This window comes from Alexandromys fortis, unplaced genomic scaffold (assembly GCF_014885135.2).
Source record: "Alexandromys fortis isolate MF-2015 unplaced genomic scaffold, M_Fortis_MF-2015_v1.1 scaffold_228, whole genome shotgun sequence".
NCBI lineage: Eukaryota > Metazoa > Chordata > Mammalia > Rodentia > Cricetidae > Alexandromys > Alexandromys fortis.
In genome coordinates this window covers 1,723,000-1,747,650 of record NW_026068115.1, presented here as the reverse complement: position 1 = coordinate 1,747,650, position 24,651 = coordinate 1,723,000, and the positions used below count along the sequence as shown (strand labels likewise).

Sequence of the window (24,651 nt, the reverse complement as noted above, 5' to 3'; positions counted from 1 at the left end):
CAGAATATTGTATGCATAATAAATAAATAAATATTTTTAAAAAAGATTTATTTATTTTTATTATATACACAATATTTTGTCTGCATGTATCCCTGTGGGCCAGAAGAGGGCACCAGATCTCATTACAGATGGTTATGAGCCATCATGTGGTTGCTGGGAATTGAACTCAGGAAAAGCAGCCAGTGCTCTTAACCTCTGAGCCATCTTGCCAACACCCAGCAGCTCCATTCTTTTGCAAGAACTATATACTTAAGTTGTAGAACCAAGTCTAGTAACAAACAAGTATGATTCATTGCTACAAAAATGCAGAGTACTCAGATACAAATTACATTTAAAAAAAAGAATAACATGGGTCCTTGGGAGTCCATAGACCATCTTGATCTAAGTAATCCCTTCCTGAGCCTTTCTTCCAATGTTACATCACAATTAAAACTAACAATCATATGGTGCTAGTAAGATGACTCAGCAGTTAGGAGCAATTGCTTCTCTTCTAGAGAATCAAAGTTCGGTTCCTGGTTTAGGAATACCCTTTCTTAGTGTGAATAACCTTTTAGTGTAAGTCAGTTACTATGTTGTTAAAAACTAGGGATTTAGCTGGTCGGTGGTGCTGCCTGTCTTTAACTCAACACTTGGGAGGCAGAGGTAGGCAGATCTCTGAGTTGGAAGCCATCCTGGTCTACAGAGGAAGTTCTAGGACAGCCAGGACTACACAGAGAAGCCCTGTCTTGAAAAAAAAAAAAAAGTTAGGAATTTACTCCTTACCTTTGACTAACTGCTAACTAGAACTCATTCTGTAGAGTTTGTTGGCGGAAGAAATGTCACATGACTGTGAGTAACAGTTGGGAGTTACTGCATCAGAACCTAGTTTGAGTGGGTGAGGAAAGGTCTTAAGCATTTGAGGCTCTGTCCTAAGAGCTCTATAATTATCTTGGGGTTTGAGAGTTCATGTCCGATACAAACATGTTCCATGAAACTTACAGCTTAGTTATAAGAAATTTATAACCTTATCTTTTGATTTTAATGCCTGGGTTTTATGTTTCTGATGAAGTCTTTAAACAAATTCTTTAGTTGAGTCAAATGATTTTAGCCCAGTTTTTGAAGCCTTTTTTTTTCCTTCCGTGTTGATACTGTACCCTTTAAATCTGATTTGTTCTTTCAGTCCCTCCACGGAGTTGCCTTTTCAACAGGATAATAAACCACCTGGGGGGACCCCCTACTGACACCCATTTAAAGGGCTTTGTTTTTTGGAAGTATGCCAGCCCAGGAGGAAGGATTTTGGTTGAATGGTGTGAGAGGCTAAGAGCTGGGACTGGAGCCCTGGCTCTCAACCTCCCTAAGGCTGCTCCCACCCATCACAAAATTATTGTCATTATTTCTTAGCAATTCGCTACTATAGATACCCGTGTTTTCTACTTAGGTGACCCCTTTGAAAAGGTCATTTGAGCCCTAGAAGTGTTGTAACCCACTGGTTGAGAAATGCTGAACTGGCATGTAACTGAATAAAGATCTTGGCTATCTAACTTTGTCATGTCCCTTCTCTGAATTTCAGTATTCCCCTGTAATAATAGCTAACTTGTAGTGTTTTACTTTATCCTTATAACCCTGTGAGCCATGAGCTCCATTATCCCTGTTCTACAGGGGCCCGAGCCTAGGGAGTTAACTCATCTGGTAAGGGCTCTTGCCTGCCAAGGCTGAGAAGTCTGGAAGCTGCTCCTGCAAGCGATGGACCTCTGACGTCTACACACACATGCCTATGTACAATGCACAGTAATGTTACAGAAGAAAACCAACTTTGAAGTGCAGAGACTAAACCCCCACTCCATTTCACAGTGATATACTAATAATTTATTTTTTAGAATATATATGCACTTTTTATATATTTTGTCTCTGAAATTGCCTGATGGTGTATCAGGATTAGGGACAAGGTCCGTGAAGTGCCAAGCTTAATGTTTATCCCAAAACAGACGACTGAGAATGCAGAGTACTTATCTTTGTTGAGAAAGTCCAGAATCTACCTCCTACAGGTGAGAGTCACAAAGATCCACTCTGAGTTGCAAGCAACTATTTTTTCTTCTTTGCATGATGTATTTAACAAGTGATTGGCTAGAAGATTATATCGCTACTAAAGGAACAATAATTCCTGTTAAATCAGATGGGTGAGCACTCAGGAAAGAAGGGGTTTTGAATTGCTGATATTCCTGTACAATATACATGAAGTTGCTGTTTCATGAGTAAAAGAAGAGTCAATTGGAAATCTCAATCCTTTGCTGTTATCAGTCAAGCAGTCTACAAAACAGAAGAGAGGGAGATTGAGAGATGTAGGGCCAGCAGTGCTTTAACAAGTGTGTTGAAGCTAAATCCTGAAAGTAGAACAAAGAAAGTTTCTGATTAGAAATTTTGCTCTCCTTATAATTTAAAAAAGACTAGATAGATATTCTAGGTTAAGAATGGTCAATAAGCTTCTGACTGCTTGACTGGATTTAAGAAGGAAACGGGGCCTTTATCCCTACTACCTTTTTCATACCTGGTACACAAAAGCTGGTTATGTGAAAAGGGAGATCCAGTGCAAGGATATTGATGTGGACCTTTGCAAATGGAAATATAAAAGCTAGTTGCTTAAGACTTGTAAATATAGAAGGTGATTTCCTAGCAAAAAGAAAAATAGTTTGAGAAATGATGGGCACTGTGGGCCATTGATTGCAATAGCAGTGTACTTTGAGCCGGACTATGACTCCAGAGAAGACCAGCCACATCCAAGGTGTTAGGAGAGGCCAAGGAAGGAGTTTATGCTTGGGTTCTGATTCTCACTCTGTTTCAAAGGTATGCATGTCTCTCTGGACACACATATAAAATAACACTAAATTCACTAATCCCGGGAATGATTTTCCAGCTTTTTGGTGGGAATGTATTGGGTAGAACAGGAAGCTGAGATTTAGGAAGTGTTGCATAAATCAAGTCCTCACATAAACCTATGGTCCTCACATCCCAGAGTTTCAGAGGATTATACCATTTAGTCATTCTTACATTTACATTGTTTCTATTTTTGTATTAGAAGGACTGGTTTTTATAAGGTTTGCATGGCCATGTGATTTACGTATAAATTCAGCCATGTGATTTACGTATAAATTTGTAAGTCAACTTTGTTTATGATTAAAGTACTAATGTTAGGATAATTTGTAGTGAGTATAAATTTGAGAGAAATTCAAGATTTTTTTTTTTTTAAATGGGATCACTTTTCTTTCCATTTGTAACTGTTTCTGCCACACTTTCTCTTTTGTGAGTTTCATTCACTGAGCCAAGTCCAGAGTTTTCCTCATTACTTTTAAAGGGTTTTTTTTTTTACTGTAAAACTACAGTTGAGAAGAGTGCTGTCTTCTGAAGATCAAATGCCTTGCATTTGAGAACATCGAGTCAATTAAAGAAAATTGCAAAACAGAAGGGAAACCTAAATGCTGCAGATCTGTGAAAGGGAGCCCAGCAGGGAAGGGAAGGCATTGCCGTGGGGGAGGGGCCGAGTGGAGCGTGCAGCCCAGACCTGCATTTGAAATACTCATCAATCATTTTACTGGCACCAGGAAGCCAATCAGCCTTGGAGAAGAGAGCTTAATGAGTCACCTAATGTGGGAAAGTACAATTGTTTTTCCCCCCAAATATTCTCTTTCTTGCTGATAAAGCAAATCCTAAAGATAGTTGGGCTGCGAGATGTTCAGGATTCAAATGATGTTAGTCCCTGAAAATACTACTATGTTGAAGTTCATTTAACATTTGAAGATAAAATGTTCTGTCTTCGTGAGCCTTTTCAAAAATATTCTACATAAGTTTGCTTTTCACACATTTCTATTAATTAAAAGCTTAGGATTATGGGTAACTTGTAAAGTATTGTAACTTTATTCTACAACTTCTGGCTGGAGAAAACCTAGTTTTGTAAATGTCTATGGGGCATGTTCTGGGGAGCAGTAGTTGGAATTTCTTGCATATAAATACAAGTTGGGAGGGCTCTGGTAGCTTGTATTTAGGTTTTAAATAGTGATTTCTGAGCTTGTGAATTCAATTACCGGTTGCTCTTTGGGTTTTAGGCATGAGTTCCTTAGTAGTTCTCTGTTTTTAAGTCAGAAGATACAGTCACTGTTGAAACTACTGAGGAAATGCCGGTAATTCTACTTCCAAGCAACTGTTATTAACTTTTTCTTCAAGTTCTAAGTGTTTTTTTTTTGGGGGGGGGGTGCCTGTTTTTGTGACCAAATGGTAAAAACTCTTCTGCTTTTTTTTTTCTTTTATTCATTCACTGAGCATGTGTTTAATTTGAAACTTTTCCAGGCTATATGATACTTAGATAGTTAATAGTTTTTTACTTTTAAAACAGTCGCTCCTATACTATCTTGTGCTTTCTTTTATCTTGGCATTTGATTGCTGGCCATTCTGGAATTAGGAAGATTGACCTCATTGTTCTTTCACCAGTAATTGACTTAATTTATTCTGAGGTACTTCTGCTAACCAGGGCTGCAGGACTGATTCTTTAAAAAGGAATTCTTATGCTACAGATAGCATTGAGACATTGGTAGGCTATTTGCTTTGTTCTTATTTTTATCTATTTTTTGACAGATGAAGTAATTTCTAATATTTCTTTTTTTTTTTTCCGAGACAGGGTTTTTTTTTGTAGCTTTGGACCCTGTCCTGGAGCTTGCTCTGGCCTCGAACTCAGTTATATCATATTCCACAGTGTCTTCAGCATATATTGAAACCTACAACTGAGTGGGATTGGAAAATTAGACACACAGGGAGAAATTAAATGAATTTCCCTAGAAATTAGTTTTTTTTTTTTTTTTTTCCTTTTGGTATATTGCTGAATAGCTTGCTGATCCTGCCTGGATTTATCTCAGAATAATTTAAAATGTACCCACAACCTTTTTCATTTGTTTTGTATAAACCAGGACGGCTTCAAGCCTCCTATGCTGGGATTAAAGAGATGTGCCACAATGCCTAGCACACTAAGAATTTCCCCTCACCCAACAGGATTTTTCTGTCCCTGTGTAGTCCTGACTGTCCTGGACTCACTCTGTAGACCAGGCTGGCCTCAAACTCACAGAGATCCTCCTGCCTCTGCCTCCCAAGTGCCAGGATTAAAGGCGCGCACCACTGCCACCTGGCAACACTCAGAAATTTTTATAGGGATGGTTTCAGAATGGAAATAGGAACATTTTGGGATCATAGTTATCTATAAATTTTTATTCAGGCAAATTAAAGTCAAGGAATCTTGTAGTCATTTTTAAAGTTTTTGTTGGCTGAAAGTGAGCACTGATGTTTGCAGAGCATTGCTGTGCTTCTTTCTGACTGTCACAGGTCAACAGAACTTTAAGTTGCCAATAGTTAAAAAAATTATTTTTTCCCTACAGTCCAACAAATTAGCTATAAAGCTCAGAACTTCTGTGCTCTAAGTACTCTCAACTCTATCCTTCTCATTTTCCACCACTGCTGACATTTTTTTCAGGGTTCTTATTTCTCACCCCCTTGATTCTATTTTGTTCAATACCAATAATGAATCTTTTATAAAATAAATACAAGGTAATCCATTCAAAATTGTCTATTCTTCATTTACTTAGGACAAGTTAAAAACCATTCTCCTGTAAACTGCTTTGCCTTATCTCTTATCAGCCTTCTTGTACTTCTCAGAAAATATCTTTTTCATAAAAATGATTTTTTTATAATACTTTTCTAATAAGAAAGTGAATAAGCCATCTGCTCTTTCCTTCAGCTATATGGAGTAGGTGTTTGCTTTTCATAATCTTGTTTGGTAATTGCCTCAAAAGGACACTGAATTTAACTGAAGTATAAAAGCTTTTCTTAATTCCAAAAGTGATTAGGTAGAATCTCTTTTCTGTGTACTGCCCTGCATGAACACTGAAATAATTACAAGAGATACTCTTACGTGCAAGAGAAGCTCAAAATAGACTCTAGAAATGTTATTTACTTGTTGGACATTTAAAATGTCGACTTGAAAGGGTTTAGGGTATGGTGGCATTTTACAGAGTGTCACTTTGTGCTATTCAGATTTGCTGAAAAGGTCTGTCTTTGCCATCTTAACATCAAAGAAAAGTTTTTAGCACAGTGGAGAAACAGAAGAAATATTTCAATACATTTTAGAAGTAACAAATATATATTTAGAAGCTCTTTAAATATCATAAGAAAGAGCAGGAATTTTGGTAGTAAGAGTTTCTGATTATACTTAGGCAGTGTAAAGTAAACATTAATATTTATAAAACTTCATGCCTGGTTCTGATTGCTAACTCAGTGAGGTAGGCTACCACAACCAGCAAATTCTCACATTTATTTAGTAAAATGAAGCTAGCCACACTTTGATAGAAAAATTTATCATTAAACTGTATGCTTATGTGTATGTGAATGAAGACAGTGTACAGTAGCAAAAGTAAAACCCTTGTTGCCAGTCCTAGCAGCCTGTAAGGATGCTATGGTGGGGGTAGGAGCAGCAATTTCAGTGCTGCAAAATTTGATATGTGATCTCATGAGCAATAGGTTTGCCTTGGCTAAATAAAGGCGTTTCCACATACTACCTTAGTTTGTAGTCCAGTAGGAGTGGGGATTCTACATCTGTTACCATTATGTTTCCTCAAGACAACAGCAAAAACAAGGTAGCTCAGATCTAACTCAAGGTTCACACTCTAGCACATCTAGTGATCATTGCAGCCGAATAGTTCCCTTCCCCACTGTTGGAGTCTGTAACAACTGTTCATTTCTACAAACATTTATAATTTCTATTTAGAGGTTGGGTGGCATTATTTCAGTAAAGAGTTAATAATCATTTTACTTTAGGAATGCAATTCTCTAGTAATTTTTTAAATCTGTGTTTTAATCTGGGTTCTCTAGAGTAATAGAACCTAACAAAATGGATTTTTAAATATAGAAAGGGGATTTATTAGAATGATTTACAGTCTGGAGTCCACCAATAATGGCTGGTTATGAAAAGAAAGTCCAAGAATCCAGTAGTTGCTCAGTCTAAGAGGCTGTCTTTGTAGACACTGGATCACAGAGAAGTAGGCTCTAATTCCAGTAAAGGAATGGATTTGGCAAAGAACAAAATCTTCCCTTTTTCATGTTCTTATATATAGACTTCCAGCAGAAAATATGGCCCAGACTAAAGGTACGTCTTCCTGCCTCAAGATCTGGATTAGAAGTAGATCTCCCAGCACTTGAGAGGAGGATCTCTATGAGTTCGAGGCCAGCCTACTCTACAAAGCTAGTTCCAGGACAGTGAAGGCTGCACAGAGAAACCCTGTCTTGAAAAACAAAGTAAAAATAAAAAAAGTGGATCTTCCTACTTCAAATTAAGCAAAAATTCCTCACTGTGGTGTGCGTTCCACTTTTGTATTTTAGTTATTTCCAGATGTAGTCAAGTTGACAACCAATAATAGCTGTCATAATCTTTAACTAAAGTTAACCAGTTTATTGAATCCAACCTGCTGAAAACCAGTTTGCCACATGTCCAATTTACTTATATCTGGTTCATTAATCAGTTGGCCGAATCTACTTTGTAGAATTTACAGTTATTAATTTCCTTAGTTGTTGTTCTGTGATTTCCCTTTCTCCATTTTCCTTCCTGTGTTCTCATTCTCTAGCAAAACCTGGTTGTATCTGTTGCCCAGATCACAGAGTCCTCCCAAAACCAACTAGGAGTCCGAGTTCTATATGTGAAAACAAAGAGCCATTATTTTACACAAGTCTGCAAACTCGGATTCTCTGTATGTCCTGCTATTGGAGTGATCTGAGATCCCCAAGCTCAATTAAAGTTGGGTTTTTATAATAGCAAAGGTGGTGAGGAATTTCCAGGTTCAGGACTCCTGATTGGCTGACATTTGTCTGGGGGTGTCCTGACGAAAAGCAATGGGTGTGTGCTGGCAGGTGATCCCATCTACAACAATTGGAATGTTAGGAATTTCCTTTGGATGGTCTGTTCCTGGGTGGTGCCTGGGTAGTCTCAGGTCTTTCTCTGAACCAGGTATTTCTTCAGGGTAAACTACTGAGACTCAGACCTCTGTTGAGCTTGTCATGGCTGGGTCCTACAGTATCTATCCTCCAGCAAAGGCCCCTCTTTCTGTCCCAGTTCTCTCCAGCAAATTGAACATTCTTGAAAGTACTATAACTTTAATCTTTTATTTTGAACTTTTGAGGAATCAAAATTATGGGGCAGGCAGATTGCCCCATGAGTGACAGTTGTTATAAACCAGCAAATCTAGAGGTTGGAATTACCACATGGATGGGTTTGGGAGAAATGAAGCCATGTAAAGTTCCTGATATCCTATACTATAAGTACTCAGTGTTCTTTTTGTCTCTTCCCCCTTCCCTTTTCTCTCTTCTGCACCCTCCTCCACTTCTCCCCTACCTCTCTCTCATTTTCCTTCCTTCCTTCCTTGTGCTCCTCTTTTTTTTTTTTTTCCTCATTCTTCTTTTTTTCAGGTTTATTGAAGTTCTTCTTCTCAAGGCTCAACTCCCTCAAGGGCTTTCTTTTCTGTGGGCTCTAATACAGTAACAAGTGGTCAAGACTGGTTTGTGGATCATCCAGACTAGCAGCTCAGCCTGTGGGTCTTGACTCCTTTGGGGCTCTGATGACCTTTTCTCTGATGACCTTTCACAGAAAACACAGATATTTACATTATGATTCATAACAATAACAAAATTACAGTTATGAAGTATCAACAAAAGTAATTTTATGGTTCGGGTTTACCCCAACATAAGGAACTATATTAAAAGGGTCACAGCATTAAAGGTTTAGAACCACTGATCTAGACTCTTTAATTCAATTTGCACAAATGAAATGCTTAGAGAGTGAGTGAGTGTTCGGTGCCAGGGCATGTGTGTGGAAGTTGGAGGACAGTTTATGGAGTCCATCTCTCCTTCTACTACGTGATTCCTGAGAGTCTGGTGGCAAAAGCCCTTGCTCACTGAAAAATCTCCAGCCCTAAAGCATCTTCTAGCTTGAACTTATGTTGTAGAATTGCCTTTTCTTCCTACTCTACTCTTTGAAACCAGATTTCTCCCCCACTTCTTCTGTAGCCCTTTATTCTCAATTACTGGTGTGAAACTGTAATTACAGATCTTAGGAGAGCAGACTGCAGCTTTAGCAGCAAAGCAAGGTCCCCGGAGGTTCAATTAAGGAACATACTCCTTCCTTTAATACCTAGAAAGCCAGGCTTCTCCAGCCCCACTCGGAGCTTTTCCCTGAGTTCCCCTTAGTAAAGGGAAGGAATAAGATAGTGTTGGATACTGAGAACCAGGTGTTATTCATGTAATCTTTTCTACATTTTTCTTTGAAAGATGATACAAGCCCATATTGAAGATGAATGAACTGAGACTTAGAGTTGAAAATAATATTTCTCATACAACTATTCCAGTATATCAGTCCCCCTCCCAATTCCGGGGAATTAATTGAACTCTGCATATGAAGCGTGCCCTCTTAGCCAGTATTTTTCCAAACTTCAGTCTTGTATCAGTATCTTTGTTTGTTTGTTTGTTTATTTATTTATATATATATATTTTAGTTTTTTAAGACAGGGTTTCTCTGTTTAATAGCTCTGGCTGTCCTGGAACTTGCTTTGTAGACCAGGCTAGCCTCAAACTCACTGAGATCCGCCTGCCTCTGCCTCCCAAGTGCTGGGATTAAACATGTGCACTACCACCGCCACTGCCTGGTCCATTATCATAAATTTCATGATTGTATAATATCTTCTTTTGTTTAATTTATAATTTTAAATGTTAAGTAGTATAATTTTAAATGTTAAGTAGTAATTGTTTGAAGAACCCAACTTTTTAAAAACATTTATCTATTTTCTATTATTTTTTTGTTCTTATGTGCATTGGTGTTTTGCTTATTATAAGGGTGTCGGGGTCCCTGGAACTATAGTTACAGACATTCGTGAGCTGCCATGTGGATCCTGGGAGTTGAACCCAGATCCTCTGGAAGAATAGTCAGTGCTCTTAACCACTGAGCTATCTTTCTGGCTCACATTTTTCTATTTATTATATGTGTGTATGTGCATGCCTGAGTTCATGGCATAATATTTGTGTGGAGGTCAGAGGATAACATTTGAGAGTTGGTTTCTGTACCATGTAGACTAAAACTTGTATTAGACAAGTTACTGCTGTTTTAGAATTTGGTATGAGGCAGGCTGGCTTCAAACCCACAGAACTCTGCCCACTGTTAGGAGTCTTTCTGTGTCCCACCAGCCAGCTCCCACATAATAATATGGACACTACTCATTAATTATAAAAGCTCGACCTTTAGCTTAGGCTTTTCCCCATCTAGGTTTTGTATCTTAACACATATTTTTAAGTCTATGTTCTACCACATGGCTTTTTACCTTTCATTCTATACCGCCGATTAGTTCTGCCACTCCTGGCGCCACCTCTACCTGCCTAGACTCATCCCAGTTCCTCTTTTTGCCTGGAAGACCCACCTATTTTCCCTGCCTGACTACTGGTCTTTTAGCTTTTTATTAAACCAGTCACAGTGGCACATCTTTACAAAGTGTAATCAAATGTGCGCAATGCCCACCTTTGCTTCCTGAATGCTGTGACTAAGGCATTCTGCCTAGCTACCACAACTTTTTCAGAAGAACTTGTGCAGCTCTCAAAGTTATTTGTCCAAATATGGAACACTAAGATTAAATTCAATAAAAACAAAAATTGTGTTAAATTTTAGCCATAGAATTTAAAGCCTTAAAGTCACCGAGCTCCTCCTGCCATTACCTCCCAAGTGCGGGGATTAAAGGTGTGTCTCACCATCCAGCCACTGCATGTGATTTTTATATCAAGTACAATTAAAAAGCATTGCAGCTTTATAATTTATAATTGCTATAAATTTAATTGCCATCTTAGTGTATTTTGTTAGAGACAGTAAATAGGTACCTGATATAACTGCCATGATTAGAATCTAGATTATAATTTGATTGAAAAACTATTATGGGGCTGGAAAGATGGCTTAACAGTTAAGAACACTGTCTGCTCTACCAGAGGACAGGGGTTGGATTCCTAGCACTCACATGACAGCTCATAACTTTCTGTAACTCCAGAGGATCCTCTTCTGTCCTTCTTTAACACCAAGCACATAACTGGTGCACAGACATATGTACAGGCAAAACACCCATATACATTAAATAAATAAATCCTTTAAAAAGTCTATTAATATGTATAGGTGTTTTCCTATATGCCTGTGTGTCTCTGAAGCCCAGAAGCCCAGAAGAAGGCATTGGATAATGGATGGTTGTGAGTTGCCATATGGATTCTTGTCGATTGCGTTGGGTGGGTCACTAGTCTAGGGGTTGTAACCCACCCTGCAATCAGTTATTCCAGGGTCTCGGAGGGGCGCTACCTGGAAGGGAATGAGCTAAGACAGAAGAAGGAGGCCAAGCAGATTTGTCAAAGCCTCCGTTTATTAGGGACGGGTTACAGTTTATATATGGTAAGGAATGGGGGGCAGGGCAAGGGATCACATAGCTCCCTCAGGTAGGCCAAGAAGTCACAAGTTGCCACACTTAGTTCCCTGGATAGCTGGAATGTGAGGCGGGTTCCGCTAACAGATAGCTCTCCATCAACAGCTTAATTGGGTGTGGGGCAGGTTCTCAATAGAACATAATTATGGGTGTGAGGTACCCTGCAGACTCCCCAAGGCGATGGTTTCTATAATGATTTTTAGGGGGGAAATGGCTCGTGACAGATTCTGGGATTTGGAGGTGATTATTTATATTTTTATTTCTTAGTTTTTAAATTTGTTTTGTTTTGCTTTTTGAGACAGGTTTCTCTGTGTGGCCCTGGTTGTCCTGCAACTTACATGTAGACCAAGCTGGCCTCAGACCCGAAGATCTGCCTGCCTCTGCCTTCCCAGTGCTGTGATTAAAGGCTTGTATCACCACCTCATGGTGTATTTTATTTTTAAAGTTTCTGAATAATTAAGAGAAAAGTATGTCCTATTGTCATGTTTTCTTAATTTGATTTTGTATTTTGGCATTTTCTTCAAATACAAAGGGAAGAATTTCATAACCTTGTTTTAAAAAGTTTGTTGTACATGCACAAGAAGGTTTCCAGCCTGGATAATAATAATTATTATAAAAGCCAGAAGAGGGGGTTGGAGCCCTGGCAATGGAGTTACAGATGGTTATAAACCACGTGGGTGCTCTGCAAGAGCAGCAGGTACTCTTAGCCACAGAGCCATCTGTCCAGACCCCCTCCCTTTTAAAATACTGAGAATTTTAGGCTCTTTTTACATAACCTAGGTGTCTTGAAACTCAACTATATAATATGAACTAGGCCCACATCTGCCTATGCCTCTTGAGTTCTGGGACCAAAGACATGCATCACACACAGTACTTAGTCTGAGTTGTAGACCAAGGTTCCAAATCAACCCAAACAGACACTAGAGGTTAGTTTACCACATGGCAAGATTTAATGTGGGATAGCACAAAAGAAGGGGGAAGGAGGAGGGGCTGATTGATGGGGCCAAGAACAGATTTAGGAGCTGAACTATGACCCCCTATGCAACTTGAAGCAAGTATTTAAGCATAAAAATTATAAACATTTGTTGCCAAGTTATGTTGTAGGAGCCCGGTTGTTTGTTCCTGGCTACCCAGACTCAACCACACAGAAACAATATTAATTAAATCATTGTTTGGCATATTAGCTCTAACTTCTTTCTGTTTTTTTTTTTTTTTTTTTTTTTTTGTTGAAGACAGGGTTTCTCTGTAGCTAGGGAGCCTGTCCTGGAACTAGCTCTTGTAGACCACACCGGCCTTGAACCCACAAAGATCCGCCTGCCTTTGCCTCCCAAGTGCTAGGATTAAAGGCGTGCACCGCTATTGCCTGGTTTAGCTCTAACTTCTTACTGGTTTGCTCTTAAATCTTAATTTAACCCATTTTTATTAATCTGTGTATTGCCATGTGGCTGTGGCTTACCTGCAAGGTTCAGCACGTCTGTCCCTGGCAGGGGCTTTATGGCTTTTCTCTGACTTCTGCTTCTCTCTCCCACCATTCAGTTTAGTTTTCCCTGCCTAGCTCTACTCTGCCCTATCACAGGCCAAGGCAGCTTCTTTATTCGTTAACCAATAAAAGCAACACATATACAGAAGGACTTCCCACACCAAAGTTATAGTTACAATTTTCACCAATCAGGATATAGAAATTGGGGCTTCATTGAATGTTCCAACATTGTCAGTCGATACACAATGTAAGCCTTTCAGTCGAACCAATCAGATTCATTTGTTCTTTCTGTTGTTAGGGACAGACATATGTTTCTAAACATGTTTAGAAATAAAGATGCGGGCCGGAGAGATGGCTCAGAGGTTAAGAGCACTGACTGCTCTTCCAGAGAACCAGGGTTCAATTCCCAGCACCCATGTGGCAGCTCACACCTGTCTGTAACTTCAGTGACAGGAAATCCAGAATTCATAATAAAACACCAATGCATATAAAATTTAGAGAAGAGGAGAGGAGGAGAGGGGAGAAACAGGAGGAAAAGTACTCAGGAAAAGAACTAAAAGCACATCCAAAATCACAGATGTGACCTCAATAGAAATAAAGATGCATAATGACTTTGTCTATGGTTTAAGGAGGAGGTAGGTCAGCTATTGGGAAGTTCTCAGCTTTCCTAGGGCTTGGGAATCTGAACTTTGTTTTACCATACAGGAAATGTGGAGTCTGCAGTCAGAATGGCTGTATTTAGGACAAGGTGGTTTTGCCTGCTTCCAACACTGAAATTTTTTTTTTATATTTATTTATTTATTATGTATACAATTTTATGTCTGTGTGTATGTCTGCAGGCCAGAAGAGGGCACCAGACCCCATTACAGACGGTTGTGAGCCACCATGTGGTTGCTGGGAATTGAACTCAGGACCTTTGGAAGAGCAGGCAATGCTCCCAACCTCTGAGCCATCTCTCCAGCCCCCTTTTTTTTTTTTTATTTTTATTTTTTTAAACACTGAAATATTTTAAGTAGTATCTTGTACTTGATAACAAATTGCAGAGTAATTTCTACAAGTCATGATTACACTTGATTTTCCTTTTGTTCTTTTAAGATAGGAACTTTTTCAAAATGATATGATCTATTCATATCATTCCAAAGGATTGCTTTTTTTTTTTTGAGGCCAGGCTTCTGTGTGGCCCTGGCTGTCCTGGAACTCCTCTGTAATCCAGGCTTGACCTTATACTCAGAGATCCACTTTATTCTGCCTCCCTCCCAAGTGCAGGGATTAAAGGTATGCACCACAACCATCACCACCACAAGGCTCTTCAGTTTTCTCTTCTCTTCCTTCTTTTCTCTCTCTCTTTTGGATTTTCAGAGACAGGGTTTCTCTGTGTAAGAGCCCTGGCCCTGGCTGTCCTGCAACTCACTTTGTAGACCAGGCTGGCCTGGAACTCACAGAGATCTGCCTGCCTCTGCTGGGATTACAGGCATGCATTCTCTCTTTCTTTTTAAATTGTTTTTGAGACAGGGTCTCTATGTGACCCTGGGTATTCTGAAACGTACTGTGTAGAATAGGCTGGCCTTCAGTTTACAGAGATCCCCTGTCTAAGGCATGTGGATGTATGACAGTGAAGGAGTGCTAGTGGTTTAGTTTTACCAACTGCTTATTTTAAAAACATTTTTTATTGGGCTGGAGAGATGGTTCAGCGGTTAAGAGCATTGCCTGTTCTTCCAAAGGTCCGGAGTTCAATTCCCAGCAACCACATGGTGGCTCACAACCATCTGTAATGAGGTCTGGTGCCCTCTTCTGGCCTTCAGGCATATACACAGACAAAATATTGTGTATATAATAAATCAATAAATATTTAACAAAAAAAAGAAAAATCTAAAAAAAAACATTTTTTATTAATTTTTATTGAGCTCTACATTTTTCTCTGCTCCCCTCCCTGCCTCTCCTCTCCCCCTTCAATCCTCCCCCAAGGTCCCCATTTTCTCCCAATTTACTCAGGAGATCTTGTCTTTTTATACTTTCTACTTCCCATGTAGATTAGATCTATGTAAGTCTCTCAGTGTCCACATTGTTGTCTAAGTTCTCTGGGATTGTGGTTTGTAGGCTGGTTTTCTTTGCTCTGTGTTTAAAAACCACCTATGAATGAGTACACGTGATAATTGTCTTTCTGTATCTGGGTTACCTCACTCAAAATAATGTTTTCTACCTCCATCCATTTTCCTGCAAAATTCAAGCTGTTGTTATTTTTTCCTGCTGGTAGTACTCCATTGTGTAAATGTACCACATTTTTCTTATCCATTTGTCGATCTAGGGGCATTTAGGTTGTTTCCAGGTTCTGGTTATGACAAACAAAGATGCTATGAACTTAGTTGGGCACATGTCCTTGTGGCACAATTGGGCATCCTTTGGATATATACCCAAAAGTGGTATTACTGGGTCTTGAAGAAGGTTGTTTCCTAATTTTCTGAGAAATCGCCACACTGACATCCAAAGGGGTTGTACCAGTTTGCATTCCCACCAGCAATGCAGAAGTGTTCCCTTTTCCCCACAACCTCTCTAGAATAAGTTGTCATCAGTGTTTTTGATCTTGGCCATTCTTACAGGTGCAATATGGAATCTCAGAGTTGTTTTGATTTGCATTTCTCTGATGACTAAGGATGTTGAACATTTCCTTAAGTGTCTTTCAGCCATTTTAGATTCCTCTTTTGAGAGTTCTTTGTTTAGGTCCGTACTCCATTTTTTTTTATTGGATTATGTGTTCTTTTGGTGTCCAATTTCTTGAGTTCTTTGTATATTTTGGAGATCAGACCTCTGTGTGATGTGGGGTTAGTGAAGATATTTTCCCATTCTGTAGGCTGTTGTTTTGTCTTGTTGACCGTGTCCTTTGCTTTACAGAAGCTTTTCAGTTTCAGGAGGTCTCATTTATTGTTTATCTCAGTGTCTGTGCTGCTGGGGTTCTATTTAGGAAGTGGTTCCCTGTGCCAATGCATTCAAGTGTACTTCCCACTTTCTCTTATTAGGTTCAGTGTGGCTGGCTTTATGTTGAGGTCTTTGATCCATTTGGACTTGAGTTTTGTGCATGTTGATAGATATGGCTCTATTTTCATTCTTCTACACGTTGATATCCAGTTATGCCAGCACCACTTGTTAAATATGCTTTCTTTTTTCCATTTGATATTTTTTGCTTCTTTATCAAAGATCAGGTGTTCGTGGCTGGAGAGATGGCTCAGAGGTTAAGAGCACTGACTGCTCTTCCAGAGGTCCTGAGTTCAGTTCCCAGCAACCACATGGTGGTTCACAACCTTCTATGATGAGATATAGTGCCCTCTTCTGACATGCAAGTGTACATGCAGACAGATACTGCATACATAATAAATAAATAAATAAATAAATAAACAAACAAACAAATCTTTACTATAAAAAGATCAGGTGTTCCAATATGTGTGGACTGATATCTGGGTCCTCTTTTTTTTTTAAAAGTTTATTTAGTGTGTATACAGTGTTTTGCCTGCACGTATGCCTGCAGGCCAGATGAGGGCACCAGATCTCATTACGAATTGTTGTGAGCCATCATGTGGTTGCTGAGAATTGAACTCAGGATCTCTGGAAGAGCAGCCAGTGCTCTTAACTGCTGAGCCATCTCTCCAGCCTGGTATCCGGGCCTTCTTTTCGGTTCCATTGGTCCTCCCAGGCTGATCGTGATCTGGTCCTCCTGTGTCTAATTATTGGTGGCTAGGATTGTAGATGTGTTCCACTGTGCCCAGTTTATACAATGTCAAGGATCAGAGGAACATGTATGCTAAGCAACCACTCTTAACAACTGAGCTATATCCCCAGCCATAATCTGTGATAATCTTAAGTAAACTCACCCTTTTTGATATTTGTTCAAATTCCTGTTTTGTTTATTTTGCTTTCTTTTTGGGACATAATTGATACCATTAAAACACCAAGTATTAAATAAATTTTAATTTTCCATATTTTAGTGGACACTGACATTCTTTTGTTCTTGCTGTGATGATGTTTATTGAGCCCCTACTTTGTGCTAAGAGATGTGCTAAGCTCTCTCACTCCAGCTGTAGCTCTGGTACATGCTCTTATCTTCATTTCTGTACTAATTGTTAGAACTAGGATTTATTATGTGCGAGGCCAGCCTAGTCTCCAGGACAGGCTCCAAAGCTACAGAGAAACCCTGTCTTGATAAACAAAACAAAACAACAACAAAAACAAACAACAACAACAAAAAAAACTAGGATTTAAAATCAAACTAATTTTTGAGTCTAATTTGGGATGTGGGAGTGTTATTAGAAATTGAACCCAGTATTTTGCTCACCTAGGCAAAAACTGAGTCACACACCCCCGCCTGAAGTCTAAATCCTCTCATATGATATATTTGATTTTTAATATTTTGAGTCAGCTTGGAGTAATTAAAAAACTAATAATTCTTTCTCCCCCTTTTGTGTTCTCTTTAGGCTTCTGTCAGGATGAATTGGCAGAACTTGATCCAGGCACTAGTAAGTTCTTAATGTTCCCTGGTGTCTGTTGGTAAGAAAAGGTGTGGCTGTGCTGGGTGTTTAACTTTGGCATCTTTGATGTTGTTATTTGAAGAGTGTATCTTCTCTTAACAGTAAGGATGATAATCTTTCTTGTGACATTTTCTTTTTCATTTGCTAGTACTGTTTGATGGCCGGATCTATGCATTTAATAAAATGTTGTTTTCTGAAAATTTTGTTTAAAACAGACCCCCCTTGCTCAGTTCTCCATCCTCCTGTGAAACAAGCAGCAAACAGTGTTGGATTTGTACATATGCAACTGTATATTCAAAACTACCCACTTTAATCCCTTCCTTCCTCTTCCTTCCTTTTTCCAAGACACAGGGTCTCTCTATGTAGCAATGGCTGTGCTGGAACTTACTGGTAGACCAGGCTGGCCTTGAACTCACTGAGATCCTCTTTTCTATGCCTCCTGGGTACTGGGATTAAAAGTGTGAGCCAGTATACTGAGCAAAAACATTTGAAGAAGTAATTGTCATAGTTTATTCAAAGGAGTTATATATTGAGGGATGTGCCAGTCTTTGGTCACAGTTTTATGGTCCAGTTCCTTATGACAGAGGTGATAATGGCTGCTGGAGTAGATCTGGTTTTGCAGCAGGAGTGTGAAGCAGTCATACTTATGTCTGTATTCAAGAAGGAGATGAGACAGGAATGCTAGTGCTCAGTGCTCTTTGTACATTTACTGAGTTTGGGTCCCCAGCATGTCGGATTGTGCTGCCCACATTAAGGGTTGGTTTACTCTCAGTTAAAGCCTTCTGTAAGTGTCCTCTCAGACATGCAGAAGTTTGTCCCTTAAGTGGTTATGGTTATAGATCCTTCAAGTTAGCAATGAAGGTCAACTGTCACAATTGAGGTCAAGCATTACAGAGGCCAGATTGTTTTCTCCCCTGTTCCTTCTTTCCTCTTGTTCTATCCTCTTCTCCCTTCCATTTTCTCCTTTCCTCTCCCTCCTCTATCTTCCCCTTCTCTTTCCCTCCTGTTCTCTCCTCCCTTCCCTTCACTTCCTCCTTCCCTCCTCTTCATTTTTTTCCCTCCCTCCCTCCCTCCCTCCCTCCCTCCCTCCCTCCCTCCCTCTCTCTCTGTGTATACATATACCTGTGTTTGGGCATGTGGACTCACATGGCTGTACTTGCACTTGCAGGCCAATTGGTTGCAATTTGCTATTTGCTACTCACATAATGATAATAGTAATAATAATAATTATTATTATATCTTTATAATAATGATAATTATTACTACAGGAATTCTCACTGATCCTGAAGTAAGCTCTAAAGTGTTGTGGGATCTGCGGGCCTGCTTTTCATCCCGCCCGGCTCCCGCACGGCTAGCTTTACACCAGAAATAACAACACACAAACTGTATTCTTTTAAACACTGCTTGGCCCATTATCTCTAGCCTCTTCTTGGCTAACTCTCGCACCTGGACTAGCCCATTTCTAATAATGTGTGTAGCACCCCAAGGTGCGCTTACCGGGAAGATTCTAGCCTACGTCCATCCTGGGTCGGAGCTTCATCGCGTCTGCCCCAGAGAGGAGAGCTATCAAGTCTGAGCTCACTTCCTCTTCCTCCCAGCATTCTGTTCTGTTTACTCCACCCACCTATGTTCTAAGCTATGAGGCCAAGCAGTTTCTTTATTACTTAAGCAATGAAATCAACAGATTGATATATGACACTCCCACATCACTCCCATTTCCCCAACACTAGTATCGTGGGCACACACTGTACTACCATGCTTGACTTTTATGTGGTGTTAGGGAACACTTTACCTACTGAACCTCCTTGATGCCCTCATTTCTTGATATTTTCTTTTTCTTTGAGATAGGGTCTTATAGTTCAGGTTAGCCTCAAATTCAGTGTGTATGTATGTAGCCTCAAATTCAGATAATTATTTTAAATTTCAGATTCGCCTGCCTGTGTCTCCTGGGTGCTGGAATTACAAATGTGTGCCATATAAATGCCTAGCTTTATGTTTTGTTAGAAATTTATAGTTGATAATCTTTTTTCCAGTTTAATTTGTAAAGCATTTGTATGTATATTATTAAGATGAGGGAATGAGAGTGACCATTTCTAGTTCAATGATGTTTTTCAAGACTCAGTAAGTTTTGATAAAAACTATTTAAATTTCCTGTGCTCCCAATTTGTGGCATGAAATATTCTGGGACATGGTTATAGTTGTTAAAGAAATAAAACATGAGTGTCTGCTGTGTATTAACTTTATTTTGCTATATGTTAAAAGGTCACATGATAATTTAGATTTAACATTTATGAGACAGTCTAGAGTTACCTTCTCCTAGAACTTTTAAAGGGTCCTGGGGCTAACTGACCAGTATGTTATTAAGTAAATAATGAAGCTTATCTTTCACCCATGAGCTAATATCATCCCTGAAAATATGGACCTTTTTATATATTTTCCCCTATACCTTAAAATAAGTATATATGTTATATATATAACATATATAAGTTCATATATGTTCAACTATTACTTTATTGTCAAGCAAAATAAGTCCATGATATTTATCAAATGGCAGGGAATTAGATTTGCTTTTTAAAAAAAATTAATTAATTGTGTCTATAGTGGGTTGTGCGTGCCACAACATGCATGTGGCTATCAGAGGACAACTTGTGGGAGTTAGTTAGTTCTCGCCTTCTACCATGTGAATTCTAGGGGTCAAACTTACGTTTGGTAGCTCAGCAGTCCTAGACATGGCTCTTTGAAATTCACGAAAGTCAGCATCGGTTTTATATTATGACCACACACTTAGGGTCAGCACACTGTTTTGACTCTTGTCATTTTCTTATGATTAACCTTGGGAGGAAGAAAAGCTAACTTCAGTTATTTTCTTGAGTCATGGTCCTGTCAATCACTTAGAAGGTACTAAGAGATTCTGCAAGCAGTCTTTTGTGTGACTATGCAGAAAGCACACCAAATAATTTAAAGCTGAATGAAACACTGTGCTTTTCTTTGCTCCAGGCCTAGTTCTTAGCCTCAGATTGCACAAATGATTACCTTTAGTTCTTGCCTTCACATATTAGGAATATATTAAAGATATTTGGAAAGATAGTTTTCAGACTTTGAAATAGCATCCAATTCTGCATTTACTAAAAGCCCATGCCATTTATTGAGAGATTGTAGATTAAGTAATCCTACTTCTGTTACATATTTGCTCCCTTACTGAATATGGTGGTTTTTACAGACTTCTCCATTTCGTGAGAGTAGACATGATTTTTTGGGTTTTTTGTTTTGAGACCAGGTCTTTCTGTGTAACAGATCTGACTGTCTTGAATTATAGAGCAGTCTGGCTTTGAATTCACAGAGATCCACCTGCCTCTTCCTCCTTAGTGCTGGGATTAAAGGCGTGCACCACCAGCGCCTGGCGAGTAAACATGATTTTATATATCACTGTAGAATGGGAGTCACCTAAAATGACTTTTCTTTTAAAGGTACTTTAAAATGTACTTCGTGTATATGGGTAATATTCTCAGTTCCTACATCATTTTTGTGAAGCTAGTACTTTTCTTTTGCTCTTTATCTTTGAAAAACATGTAAGGATCTAATTATATAATCGATTGACAAAAGTAAAATTATGATCTCAGTCTGTATTAGTTTTGGGCCTTGACTCTGACATATTAAGAAGCTGTAAGATTGAAATGGGTGGGCCTGGAGAGATGACTCAGGTTAAGAACACTGATTGCTCTTCCGGAGGTCCTGAGTTCAGTTCCTAGCACATGATGGCTCAGACCTTTTTGTAATGAGATCTGGTGCCCTCTTCTGGCATGCAGGCAGAATACTGTATACATAATAAATAAATCTTAAAAAATAAAATTGAGATGGACTGTGTATTCGATTGTGATGTTTTATTTTCCTTTTTTTTAAAGACAGGGTCTCTCTTTGTACCCTGAATTGTCTTGAATTCACTATGTAGTACAGTCTGGCCTCAAATTCAAAAGTAATCCTTCCCCTTCCCCCGAATGCTTGGATTATAGGTGTGTCCTACCAGATTTCACCTGATGATAATGATGGTGGTAGTGATGGTGATGATAATGATTATGATGTTATTATGATTTATTTTTATTTTTAATTATGTGCATGCATCTGTGTATACCTGCATGTCAGTGTGGTGGCCATGAAGGTCAGTTGAATCCCTTGGAGTAGCTAGAATACTTATAGGCGATTGTGAGTCACCTCACGTGGGTGCTGAATATTTAACTCAGGTCCTCTGTAAATGTAGGAAGCATCTAAATCATCTTCCAGGCCCCTGGTTAGTATTGTTGATACAGCAGTTTCTGTGGATTCTAACTAGAAGGAATAATATTTTCTATGTTACTATCTTTAAATATTAGATTGAGAATATTAGAGCTTTCTCTTTATTGTATCTCTGGAATTTAGGGATGCTAATGTCTTCCCACTGTGAATTCCTAGTGGGAAAAGTCAGTTTCTATTTTATTGTGACAGCCCACCTTTACAGTTGATTTCTAGTTGTGCTTGGCAGTGGTTCTAGATAGCAGATTTGGGACAACAGATGGGATGTTGGAATGTTGGAATGTTAGGGGAGGTCTTACTCTATCTGCCAGGTGTTGTTTTACCTTTTCTGTGGTAGAGCAGATGGGCAGCCATGCTTCAAATATGAGCTGGTGTTCACATTCTGGCTCCTTCCTACAATTCCTGAACTTCCTAGAGTCCAATGTTATGACCCAGGTTCAGGCTAAGTTCATTTATACAAGAAGTGCCCTGTACTGTGTCCTTTGCATAAGCCTGGGTACAAGGGCAGTCAGAGGTCAAGAGAAGTTCAAAACAGCATAACCTTTCTGTGCTATTTCCAAATAACCCCAGTCTGCATAGCTCCCTGAGTTTTCCCTCAGCTGCTGTGTTTGCCGTGTAGTTGTAAAACTCAAAAGAACAAGGGCTGACTTGATAACAAGGAAAATTAGAGAAAAGAAGTCATTGTTGCCTAATACAGGAGAAATAAGTGATTTATGTTTGGGGGCCAATTAAGCTATAAAACAGTAAAGGGACCTGTGATTTCAAGACAGTGCTTGCTCTGATGTCTGTCCTGTAGACCAGAGGCTCCCAATAAAGGCTGTCAGCTGTCTAAGCTAAATTATTAATTCCTTTCATGGCATTCTGGGGTTGTAAACATCCCATAATACAAGGAAATAATTGGTCCTGCTCAGTTATGGGGCAGACAGAGGGTGAAAGGGTAAATGGTTGGATTCAACATCAATTCCTTCTCTGGAGTCCTATTTTTGTCTCTTATCCTGAAGTTTTGGCCTGTATGATGTCTGTTCCTCATCTTGTGCTGTGATCCTAAAATAATCATTTAAAAAAATTGAAAATACTTTCATTTGGTTTACAAAGTTGATTTTTTTTGTATCTGCTTGCTTTTTGTATGATGTCCAAAGATTATGACTCAAAAGAAAAGAAGCCACTTGCAGTTAGACAGATCAGAATCTTTTTTAGCATTTTTTTCTGTCCCAGACAGTTGAGGTTACTGGTATAGTTGAATTAGCAGAAACTTGTGTTTTTCTTTAAAACATTAAAATGAAAACACAGGAATCTCTAATCTTGCCACTCAGAAATAAACATTGTTTTTCATTTGAGAACAATCATTCTAAGTTTGTGTTTGAGATATTCTTTTAAATTATTAATAATCATAACATCTATGTATTTTTGTTCTCATTTTCCCCTTATACATGTAGAACATTGGCCCCAAGTCATGAGACATTTATGTTAATAAAAAATATTTTTAATGGAAGTATGGCAACTTCTTTGAATGGTGGAATAGCTTTGGCATGGTCTATTTAGCCATTCTCTTATTCCTGGGCATTCATATGGTTTCTACTTTTCCTACATTATAAACAGTGCCACAGAGGACATGTTCTATAGTTCATAAGTCCACATTTCAAATAAAGTGCTTCAGGTTTTTGTATAAGCAAAAACTTCTGAATTAAGGAAGAAAAAAACATGATCAGGGGCTGGGGAGATAGATGATTAGACTTCTTTAGAGGACCTGGATTTAGTTTCTAGCATCTTCATGGTGTCTTAAAACCATATGTAATTCCAGTTTCAGGGGATCTGATCCCCTCTTCTGGCTTCTATAGGCAATGCTTAAATGTGCACAAAACCACACAGACACACCATACACAATACACATAGATACATAAATAAAAAAAAGGAAGGCTTTAGCTCAGTATCTTGCTCTATTACAATCTTGGCTAAATTATGTAATCTTTGTGTATCAGTTTTGTCATCTAAAAATTCGAACAAGAAAAGTATAATTTTTTTAGTATAACAATTTTATTAGGCCTATTATGAGGATTAGGTGTAGTAATACATGTAAAGGGTTTAGAACAATGTTTAACTAATGGTAACACTAATAAGTATATGCTGTTGTATTGTTAAAATTCACTGTATTCATGAAATATTGTAACTGTATTTTATTCATTAACCCATGTTTCATTTCTTTCCTATTTTCCCTACCTTTGGTTTTTTTTTAAAGACAGGGCTTCTCGGGGGCTGGAGAGATGGCTCAGTGGTTAAGAGCATTGCCTGCTCTTCCAAAGGTTCTGAGTTCAATTCCCAGCAACCACATGGTGGCTCACAACCATCTGTAATGAGGTCTGGTACCCTCTTCTGGCCTGCAGACATGCACACAGAATATTATATACATAATAAATAAATAGATACTAAAAAAAAAAAAAGACAGGGCTTCTCTCTATAACCTTGACTGTTCTGCAACTTTCCATAGACCAGGCTGGCCTCGAACTCACAGAGAGCCGCCTGCCTCTGCCTCCCGAGTGCTGGGACTAAAGGCGTGCGCCACCACCGCCCGGCTGCCTTCCATTGCTTGTAGGAGCAATTGAATTATAGATGCATGGGGATCTGAACTCAGATTCTCATATTTGAATGGCAAGAAGTTCACTTAGACTTTGTCCCAGCCTGAGAAATACAATTTATTGGGTGTTTTTTATGTGGCAGACACTGTATATATATATATGATTTCTGGTTACCATAAGTAATAACTGTCATATTAAAATGTGCTTTAAATTTTTTTTTTAAAAAATACTTATAAAGACTAAACATTAAAGGAGTAAGTCACAAAACAAAACAATCCCACACCAATTTGGAA

At 38.8% G+C, this 24,651-nt stretch overlaps 1 protein-coding gene across 2 annotated transcripts in view; it reads left to right on the top strand.

Annotated features, from left to right (window-relative positions):
- Nr6a1 (nuclear receptor subfamily 6 group A member 1) overlaps positions 1 to 24,651 on the top strand; it is a 169,961-nt gene that overhangs the window by 10,334 nt on the left and 134,976 nt on the right. For both annotated transcript variants that reach the window (XM_050124838.1, XM_050124837.1), the window contains exon 2: positions 17,445 to 17,486. In XM_050124838.1, the coding sequence (XP_049980795.1) occupies positions 17,445 to 17,486 (42 nt within the window). The remainder of the gene's footprint in view (positions 1 to 17,444; positions 17,487 to 24,651) is intronic.